At 37.9% G+C, this 11,537-nt stretch overlaps 1 protein-coding gene across 1 annotated transcript in view; it reads left to right on the top strand.

The window, feature by feature from the left end:
- Positions 1 to 3,272: 3,272 nt before the first annotated feature.
- LOC139130585 (protein-glutamine gamma-glutamyltransferase K-like) overlaps positions 3,273 to 11,537 on the top strand; it is a 28,161-nt gene continuing 19,896 nt past the window's right edge. Inside the window, exons 1-3 of the mRNA XM_070696333.1 lie at positions 3,273 to 3,393; positions 10,085 to 10,267; positions 10,490 to 10,741. Coding sequence (XP_070552434.1) covers positions 3,369 to 3,393; positions 10,085 to 10,267; positions 10,490 to 10,741 — 460 coding nt within the window. The 5' untranslated portion in view covers positions 3,273 to 3,368. The remainder of the gene's footprint in view (positions 3,394 to 10,084; positions 10,268 to 10,489; positions 10,742 to 11,537) is intronic.

The following is an 11,537-nucleotide window of genomic DNA, read 5'->3' as shown; positions in this document are numbered from 1 at the left end:
AGCATATTGCGCTCAAAAATCACTGTTTGCAAATATTCATTCAATTTTAATTAATTTGGTAACTCAAGATTAAAATATGGGTCGGGTTCACTGTTTAGCGTGTCAAGCAGTAGTAAGTTGCGTAATTCATGTAAATGTATGCAAATCAACCGATTTCCTTATTTCTCTTTTCTCCAAATTTTAAGATTTCCAAAGAATTTAAAGGACAAAGTCAGCCATTTTTCATGATTTTTGTTTGATGCGAGATACTACTTATATTGTTTGACATGTTGAACGATACTTACTAAATGGGCGACAATGCATACATGCGACCCCGGTTTTACACAAATTAAATGAAACCATGGCGAAAATGAATTGATGGTCAATTGCAGGAATGCGGCACTTTCTCACTCGTCTCACATTTTTTCCCTATAGTGATATCAGTTGAATGTTTTGTAATGACATGTTTCACTCTCTTTTGTTGTTGACCATTCGCTGTTTGGCATTTGATCACGTAAATTATATATACTTTAATATTTCTGTTGGCCTAGAGTCTGCTTCAAATATTAAACGAATAAAGAAATAACAGCTTCATTTCTACATTTAACATGAAGCAGCAGTAGGATTATTGAAGACAATTGAGAGTTGTTAACTCCCTCAATTTTCATTTTAATATTAACTCTTATAGAAAAAGCACTGCTATATCTATTTCCCATCATTAAGTTTACTTCTTCGTTCAAAATCAAACGAATCACCAATCATGGAGCAAGAATCAAACTTGAAAGATTTGGAAGGATCAAGTGAAGTTGTTGAAAGGATAATGACAAATGGATACAATTTATATTGCAAACCAGTCAACGTGATCAGTGCGTTGATTTACACACTGTATCACGATAAAGACCTAATTTGCCAGAGCTTGATTCCTAACCAAAGCGACCTTACCAAGTAAGCGAAGGGAAAGGCTGTGAAAAATGGGTCCTTTTGAAGTGTAAATAGTATGACAGGTTTGATCACTAAATTTGACTTTTGTAAAATTTAACCAATGCAGTCATGTAGTCGTTAAAATAAAGTGGAATTAAGTTGCTTTGTCATGCAAACAAAACCATTTGCAATACGACTTGGGTAGAATTATAGATAACATATTTTTTCACATAACTAAACCCATCACTTATACTTCACGTGCCCAGGGTGGAAGTCCATGACAACAGGATTATTGGCGTAGTGAAAGGCAAAGGATAAAAGTTTCATAGTCATGCAAATAAACCGAAAATATTACGAACGGCATATCTGCGATAGAATTCCACTTAGACAATTGAGGGTCAAGTAACAGAGAAAGCTATTTCATTGTCACATGATGAAAACCGCCTCTTTTATTATCCAAGCTGCTGGTGTAGAATCTTTCTCACGCAATCGTGATTGCAGCTAAAGGCAAAGGGTAAAAGTTGCTTTTTCATTGAACAAAACCACAATATATGGTTGATAACATACCTGCGGTAGAATTCCACCCTAGCCCTGTGTACGATAGTGTGTGTTCCCTGCGTTATACGACAGGGTGGGAAAAAAAAACAGGGAACTCAGAGCGTCGTACGTAGGGATAGATTCCACCCATGCAATCGTGGGATAAGTTGCAGAAAACAGATCTCTTTTTTAATGTGATAAAAAAACTACGAGCTTTATTACGTAAACTGCCCCCACGGAAGAAGTTCGCCCACGCAATCATGGTACAAGTCAGAACAAGTACTAGGGAAAACAGTCTTCTTTGTAAAATGAACAAAACCACAGGCTTTATTTACACTGTCGAATTTCAGCCACGCAATCATGCACATGGTGAAACACGACGGGTAAAAGTTACATTGTAAAGTAAACAAAACCAGACATGTGATTGATAATATGCCTGCGGTAGAATTCCACCCATGCATTCATGGACCAAGAAGTAGTGAAAACCGATATGTTATGATATTTGGAGAGACCATGAGCTTTTATAACCTAAAGTGTTCACGATAGAATGTTACCTACATAATCGAGGGCGTAGTAAAGGCAACGGGCACAAGTTGCTTTGCCATGCCAACACAATCACAAATATGATTGAGAGCATGCTGCCATTTTAGTGACAGTTTTAGTGACAAACAGTTATTACGTTAATGCAAAATTGATATAAGTAAAAATTTGCACTTTATATTCAAACCAAACAATACAGTTTGACATCTCACAACGCAGAGAATGCTTCATGGTTATTTTCTGATTTTCTTGAAGACAACGACTTTTAGTACCAATGTTGTAAAACTACAGGCCAACAAATCTTGTGGTGGAACGTTTACTAGTATTGTCAAGAAAATACAATGGGCTAATTTTTCACAATCAACACAATATTAAACTAACATTTATTCAAACGAATAATCACACAGTGACAACAACATCAACGTTTGCAGATGCAACATCAACTATAATAGCATCCATTTTGCCACGGTATTAAAATGAACTTTCAAAAGGTGTTGGAACTTTCTCACAGTGTCAGCAAACAAATCAGTATTGACTGCGGAAAGTAATAAGAAGATATACAACTACCAGACGTCAAACGAGACCTGCTTACTCTCCTTATTCACAAGACAGATAACGGACACGAAAGCCCGTAATCAAAAGTGGATTTGTCGTAGAATGTTTGGTTGAGCACTCAAAATGCTTGAGTATTTAGATCATTCCCAGTAGATACTTTGTGTTGATGGTAACCTGAATATGACTCTTAAGGATATGTCAAGATGAAATATACCGTATCATATTTTTGTAAGGTATCATTATGTGGATGAAAAGTTGGGTTTCATCACGCCAATTTTCTCAGAGAAACGAACGTGACAAGCGAATGGGCCCAAGATGAAATAAAGCCAGTGTTCTTGTTCCACGACTACCATTCTGCTTTTATGCCCTGAATCCAATCTTCCGAGTCAATTGAATTCAGTACTTGTTAGAGTTCTTTACATGCTTGGCACTGTCGTACTGAAAGGATCTCGCCAGGCCTGCAATGAATATCATTTGGCTTAACTCTTTCATTTTACCTTGTCATTTAGGACAAATCCTTTGTTGAAACAGTTTTGGAATTATGCTGTCTTTGTTAACCACTCAAACAACGAATTGACGTCGCTACCATTCTTTCGGTTACAACAATGGTGATATATTCAATTATTGACCCAAACGACCAGGTTTCCATGGCTTTAGAAAGCATTACCTATGCTTCATAATAAATGAAACCTCATCTAACATTCTACGCAAACGCAGTGACCTTTTAGTGTATTAATTGTCAACGGGTTCCTTCAAATTTAAGGCCCTGTATCAGGTTAATGTAGAACCGACGGGGAAACAGAAGAGGAAACACCAACTAGCACAATAGAATCAAGATGGCCCATGGAGCTGCTTTACAAGGTTGGTTTAAGATTGCTATCCACTTTTATCGGGATATTTTATGTCGAGAACACGAAAATTTGTTTTTCCCCAACAAAATACGGTGTCTTCAATTGGGGTTCGAACCCACAACATACGGCATCCTGTGTAATATTGATCTTCAAGTGTGAAGAATATCTTGGCCTTGAAGTTTCTGTTTCTGGCTGAAATTTTGTGATATTACAATTAACAGGAGGAACAGATGTACATTTTTTTTTGCATTTTGAGACTACCGTAAGGTCACATTGTCGAACACCCTTGGACAAAATCAGCTTTGAAAATCCCGTTGATACCTACAGTTCACTGCGATTGCCGAGATCATCTTGTTTGCGTACCGATCAGGCGTTGACATGTGGATCGTGTCGTTTTTAGCTCACGTGTTCATACATAAACAGATCATTTGCATATTAAATAAAGTTTTTGTAATTAGTGATTTCACTCCCACATTACTGTGCGAAGGTTGATGAAACCTGCTACATGTAATGATATAACAGATATCTGATTGTACTGTGAATCATACTAATGTTAATGAACCTGTTATAAACACAAAAGCACATTCGATTCACGTCTGGTTCTCATGGGGATGGCCAGTCCCAAAAGTTGGCAACATAAGTATTGGCAAGGAATCAAAAATTATTACGAAAAGCAGCATATATCGAGTGTTACAATCTACAGCACGAGTAACGGCATGATCTGTATTTATTATCAAATAAAACTGAGAACAAGTCATCGTTGATGACACTGTCCCCACATGCTAATCGGTACTTTGCTTACAAGTCCTCGAGGAGCGAGGATAGAGTCATGTTCACTAACTGGGTCATTGATTAAAAATATTAAGATACAGATGGGGCTTAATGGCTGAGTATTAGTTCCATGGTTGTGGAAATGTAAAACAAATCTGGGTTGCCACACTTATTACAAAGTGCCATTAAATAAGTCAAGTAGTAATTCACCCTAAAACGAAAATTACTGGTTATGTGTGAAAATTAACAATTAATGAAAACAACACCGCTAAGTGTAACTGGATTGTATTACACCTCTATGAGATCAGTATCTGTACCAAGTTCCATCGAATTCGATGCAGTATTTCTGGACACACCACTCTCATCACCGATAAATGACGTCATTCACTGTTTAAAAAATGGGAGCTCAACATCTGTACCAAGTGTCATGAAATTTAATGATGCACTTTTTGACATATCACCCTAATTCAAAAATTCACTAAATATGTAAATCAGCTGTCAATTGACATTATATTACTGCATATCTTTGCACGCCATTACACTATTGGAAGACACACATCTGTACTACGTTTCATCAAATTTGATGCAGCGTCTCTGGACATATTACACTAATTGTGAAAGTTCATGAAATACTGTATGTAAATTAGCAATGATTTACATGATACTTCATAATGTCTTCACACAGTATAACAGTAGAGTAAGATCAATATCTGTACCACGTTTCATCAAATTTGATGCAGTTTATGTGGACTATCACACTAATTATGAAAGTTCATTAAATATGCAAATTAGCAATTAATTACTGCTACGTGTCTTTGTACATTATTCTATAACTGTGTGCTGAGGATTTGTACAGTGTTTCTTTACTTGCAGCATTACAAGACAAATCGCCTTAATTAGAAAAATTCATCAAATATGTAAATAAGCAATTGGCACAATACTCACATATGTCATTGTGTGTCTTTAGAACTCTGTGTAACCGACATCTGTACAAACGTTTCGTCACATTTTTGCGCAGCCACGCCAGAAACAGAGCTCTAATCACTAATTAAAGGGGAAGTTCACCAAGGGTGATTTTTACATATGTGCTAGCTTTGTGGTCACTTACCCTGGAAAAGCTATTTTCGCCATTTATAACTCGCGCGATTTTTTACAAATACTGATAAAAATAGTATAGAAAGTTGCCCATGTAATTTGCATCATGGGAAAAGAGCGCAAAACTTTGAGCTTGCATCATGTGATATAGATGGGACCGCGGCCATTGTTAATCTGAATGAGATGAACCCATGGGTTGAATGAACCCACGAGCACTCGGGCGAAAACCAGCCTTGCAAACAAAAGAGCATCGCGATGTCGAACTTCGAAAGTCGGCGTTCTGAGAGGAGAGGAACAAGAGAAAAATTGTGAAATATGTAAAACTTCTGACGAGAAAAAAAGAAAATTATTTTGTCAACAGAAAATGATTATCGTGGATTGTACATAGCTGAGTAGTGGTTAGAAATAATGTTAATTACAGAGTGCTGCATCTCGATGCTCTTTGTTTGCAAGGCTTGTTTTCGCCCGAGTGCTCATGGGTTGAATGAGATTAACAGTGGCAACGGATACGAACGCTTCCCTCGCATAGAGAGAGAAGAGTAGGCTTTGCGTAAGTTTACAAGCGCGGCTGAGCACATCGTGTACCTAGGCGAGATGGGTGTGCTCGAAAACGAAGATCAATGCAAGTTTTGGATTCAAAATCTGCTGTTTTCGGTGGAGAAACTGCGTGCCGTATTTCCGAGGAGCTACCAGCGGTTTTGCCTATAGCGGTCTGCACGGCTGTGCTGGGAGGTCTTATAACGCCGGTAACACACAGCCCTGCCATGCAGAGCTACTGAGAAATTTGCGTGAACGGACGTACTGACATCAAATACAGGAAACAAAATGGCCGTTACGCAGCCATATTGGATCGGATAACAAACAAATCGACGTGCATATATGTAATCAATATACTACGTTTGAATGAAATCTCTCCCGACTTGGCTGAGAAATTTGCGCAAAGACATCAAATCACGCGGCCATATTTGATAGGATCACAAAACACATCAAATTGCATATGTATGGCATAAGTAGTAATCTTTTCACCAAGTTTGAATGAAATCGCCCCAGGCATCTCTGAGATATCTGCGTAAACGGACGTACTCACGCACATGGTGAAACCTTTAAGTCACTGTCAAGTTTGCTTTTCAAAGATGGTTCATTGCAATCACGGTCACTGGCACGTTGTTCACTGATCCTCAGACAGTATCGTAGTTTTGATCAGAACCAAACGGCTACATATGCCAGCATAATTCGAGTCGGATCACAGGTTGCGTCCACAGCCTTGCTTGGATATTCGATCGACGGCCAGGGATTGTGGTGTGGTGTGAAGACTGAACCTCAGTGCCAGCACAGTACTGAGGTTTTGCTATGGGTCCATAGCTATGGTGTTTTCGGACGGGATTCCTGCCTTTTATGGGCTGGTTTTGATTTCTACGATTTTAGCGGGGTTAAAATCGTAAAAGTCAAAACAAGCCCTTAAAAGGCAGGAATCTCGTCTGAAAACACCACAACTATGGACTCCACAGCTAAACTGAGGTTCAACCTTTGTCCTCACGCTACGATCCCGGGCCTTCGATACTTCATATCAATCAGAGACAATTTTGTTTCAAGTCGCCCCTTTAAGTCCACAATCCTTTACCCTTGATATTTTCAAGCCCCCTCCCCCCACCAATTCTCTCGCCTCCTCCAAAAGTATTTGTGAATGCAGTCTAACTCCTCTTAACAAGAGGTGATCTCGGCCAAATGTGATGATGACTCCTTTGAAAAAACTGAGAATATTGCCCGAACTCAGCTCCGGGCCTATACACCACTTAGAAACCATCGGTAACAATATTAGCCATCGATTTTATAAACTGATTGAACATATGTCTTACTTTGCCTTGGAGACCAATAGATGTCACTGCAGCACAGTTTCTGAAGATACAAATGTCATCATGAATGCAGAACATGTCCACCAGAACATCGGGAACAGCGATGATCGTTGCCAGTCATGCAGACGAGACGGCATTGTCCGTTCAGCTGAGGCTCACAAAGTGGATGGCACTTGCAGCAAAAATGGGCTTAATTGTGTACTTTAAACTATGTCTACCTGTCCTCATTCTGTGGGGATAAGGGCATGCCTAGGGTTTAAAGGTTACTGGACTTGTGACCGAACGACTCACTACTATCTTACTTTTTAATAGATGAAGCGATAAAAATCTAAAGGGTCAGCAGTCAAAGTAGGTCATCTTTTCCACGCAGTCTTTGAGCAGGCTAGGTCGCGCTTTTGTTTTTGAAAGAAACTTCAACCGAGGCAATTACCCTCAAGGTGATGAATACTACGACCTACATTTTGTATAAGGGAACAACCATGTGATATTTACCATAACAGGAATAAATAGACAAAATTTACATTTTAGCAACATGATCGCAATTGTAAATTGCCTTGTCCAATATTAGTAAATATATTCCAAATTCACTGTCAACGCCATGAAGCTCAGTTTGACTAAGCAACTGTACGTGGGATTGAAAACGTTGCATGCCTTTAGTCAGTAATTCCTGCCTCGAAAGTGAAAGATTTAACGTTTTACTCATTTTTCCTCAAGCAAGTTTTCGACTATTTTCTTTCAAAATCAAGAATAATTTGACGCTGCAAGCAGTGTTGCCGGGGTCCGGGCAGGCATAGGCAAATTTGTTATTTCAAGTCAAAGGTCATCATGGTATTACTGACATGTGGACAGTAAAATTTGCTTCCATGCATACTTATCCAAGTCCAGCAAAAAGTGAGATCTCTAGCTTTATTGGCAGGTCCATAACTAGCCTGCACATATTAAATGAGTTACAGGATAGGATGCCATTAAGTTCCTTATCCCACCAATTATGTATGTGTTTTCAAAAACACGATTGGGACTCATTTGGGATAATTGGATTTTCATATGTTCTCAAAAGTGTTCGGTGTGAAATAGTTGAATGTTGCAATAATACAAATTACTAATAAAAACAAATGTGTAATGTAAAAAGAAAAGCAGATGAGACTACATTTGTAGCTTAAATCGGCATTACTTCACCATCCAATTATCCCAAATTAGTTCCAATCGTGTTCCAACAATTTATATAGGATAGAAGCGATAATTATCGATATCGTTTTTTATTTGATATATCGTTGGAAATGTTTTTTTTTATTTCAAGCCCGACTTTCTATTCTTCAGCTAATTTATAAAGTTAGAACGCAATGTAGAAAGCGATAGTTGTCGTTTGTATCCGATGTATCGTTGGATAACTTTTTTCACTTCAGGCTCGACTTTCTAAACTTCAGCTATTTTATTAATTTAGAAAGCTATTTAGCGATAATTATCGTTTGTATCCGATACATCATTGGAAATTTGTTTCACTTCAAGCCTTTCTAAACTTCGGCTTATTTATTAATTAAAAACTCCATAAGTGATGATTATCATTTTTATCGGATATATCGTTTGAAATTTCTTTTCACTTCAAGCCCGACTTTCTAAACGTCAGCTAATTTATAAATTAAGAAAGCTATTTAGAAAGCAATAGCTACGATATATTATTGGAAAATGTTTTTCAGTTCAAGCCCGACCTTCTAAACTTCATATCAATAATTATCATTCTTATCCGATACATCATCGTGAAAGTAAATGTCACCCAGCAAGGAACGTTCTGAACTTCAGCTAATTTAGAAAGTTTAGAACTATATTTACATGTAAATCAGGCTAATTGTTGCTAAACTTTCTATACTAGATTTAAGTTTAGTCAATTCTAATTTAGCTTTCTAAACTTCTAGCTAAACTTTCTAAAGGCGATAAAACACAATCCCGCACCTTAATGTGCAGCCGCCATATTTAAATATTGCCAGCCTGTAAGCCACCGCGATTCTAAAACCTTTCATATGGGTGCAGATCCATCAACGAAATGAGCGATGATGAAACTCGCAAATGTTGGAGAAAAATTTAAGGTGACCATAACTAAGGAAACAGATTGATCCCACGTTGCCTGAATTAAGAGAGAAATTGGTACGCCAATGTGACAACTCCCATTTAATAGTATAGACGGTGACATGGCTGAATACACATGCAGAAGAAAACTTTTCAGATTTATAGCCCAAGCATGATTTTTATTCATGCCCTTACAAGTGTATGACACAAATTCTGGTGACAGTGAAATGGAATTTCAATCAGGTTGTGGGTGCGTTTCGTCTCTTGGCTTTTTACCATGCTTTACAAAGTTGGTATGACGTAATGGAAGAAAGAGGGCATGATATTATGCATCCTTAGAGCAACCGCAAAACTATACTGCTACAGCATGTGGCTAAAACTACTTTGCAGATTTCTTGAACCTGACATACAAGCCACAGTTAGCTAAACGATGTTCTGTAAACTGACCAATCAGAGTGAATAATACCTACAAGGTATTGTGTACAACCCTATTGTTATCATGCATTGTATATCTTGCAGGCAGCTATTGATCACCAGAAATTTGATTGAACCATGGAGGTTAAAAACCGATAATTTCACTAAGGCACAAACGAACATTTTATCATCTGGTTTATGTTGCATGTCATTAAATAGTATTTGGTGATTGTGAAAAGCTTAAAACACATCTACGAGAGAGTATATAAAGACACTGCCAGGAAAACTTTTACGAAGATATTTATTTAGCCATTTCAACGCAAACCCCACAAAAATAGTACAGTATTTTTAAGGGATGTTTCTTCTGCCTTTATCTTCGAATTTACTTTGCTAAGTGAAATTACCTAAAAACATTTTTTCTGAGGATAGTATTTTCAGAATCAGTAGCCATAGAACAAGCTGAAATACAAGTATTACTGTAACACTTGTAATATTATTTTTCTTCAGATAAGCAACTGAAGGTGACTGGTGTTGATTTGCAGAAATTGCAGAACAGCAAAGAGCATCATACAGATGAGTATGAACTGCAAGAGCTTGTCATCAGACGAGGACAACAGATAAATTTGACCATACACCTCAATCAAAAATACAATGCTGATGACCATACCATTGAACTTGAACTGCAAGTTGGTGAGTACTAACATTGCCAGCCATTGTACAGAGACAGAGTGTGAATGTTAATTAGACCTTTTACTACAATGTCATTTGTTAGAGAAAATTAATGAAAAATCTGTTATTTTGTAGCAATTATGAGTAAGGACACGTTTTTTGGTTTTTTACACTGTTTTGTCAGCAACTGTGTCAAAAAAGTGCCATTATAAAAATACCTTTCCTACCCACTTCTCCATCTAGAAAATTACTCTGGCATTAACGATGACATAAGGGTACGTATAATCCCACAAGTCAACAGTGCCAAGGACTATAACTGGGGCATCCATGTGATCAAGTCTGATGGCAACAGAGTGGAATGCGTCATGTATACGGCTGCTGACTGTTTAGTTGCCAAGTACAAACTGTACGTGGAAACATACACCAATGGCGGGAATAAATTCCGCTTTGAGTGTCCGGATGAATTCTGTATCATATTCAACCCTTGGTGCAAAGGTATAATGCATTCTCATTACACATATTCTAAGGCAAACTTGCAGACATGTTTTTATGTACAAACTTACACCCTAACTGTATATTCGATAACCATTTGAAGTCAAGTCACCAAGCCTTTGTTTTATAATATGTGCAGTGTATGTGCAATTTATTCGTGATTTTTGATGATATTGTGTCATGGCGATGTGATAATGCATCTCAGTAGCCATGGATATGGAAATTTGACAAATATCATTGTAATGATGATGACAGGGAACAAGCTGTTATTTAAAAAAATTCAGATGTAGGCACTTTTCTTTAAGGTGATGGGTCCCGTTCAGTATGGTAAAATATTGTTAGTCGGCAAAGATTAGGGGAGAACCATTTGATTTCTGGGGGGGTTATGGAGGAAGTGGGTATGGGAGCAATTATTTTTTCCTGTCAGAGTGACAGCAATTTTTTTCTACTGTCGGACCTGTTCAGTTTTGTCCTAGATCCTGTGAAAATTTTGAGAAATTGATTGTGCAGTGTAGTGCAATCCGAGAGGTATTTCAATTTGTCTTTTACGTGTAAAACTGTTAGAAGACCCAAGGGGAGAGCACGAGAGGGGGGTGCCCCCCTCTCTCATTGGAAATTTTGAGAAGTGCAATCTGAGATGTGTTTCAATTTATTTCGCACAAAAATTGAGTAACCCCGCTCCCCCTTCTTCCTCTCCACATTTGAGTAACGCCCCCTGAAGTTTTCAAATTTTTAGTGACCCCCTCCCCCTCACATTCCTCCGAATACATGGCGAGACACCGGTGAATCGATAGTGCTT

The sequence above is a fragment of the Ptychodera flava genome, chromosome 4 (assembly GCF_041260155.1).
Source record: "Ptychodera flava strain L36383 chromosome 4, AS_Pfla_20210202, whole genome shotgun sequence".
NCBI lineage: Eukaryota > Metazoa > Hemichordata > Enteropneusta > Ptychoderidae > Ptychodera > Ptychodera flava.
The sequence above is the reverse complement of the archived record's forward strand: the minus strand, read 5'-3'. Positions and strand labels throughout refer to the sequence as shown.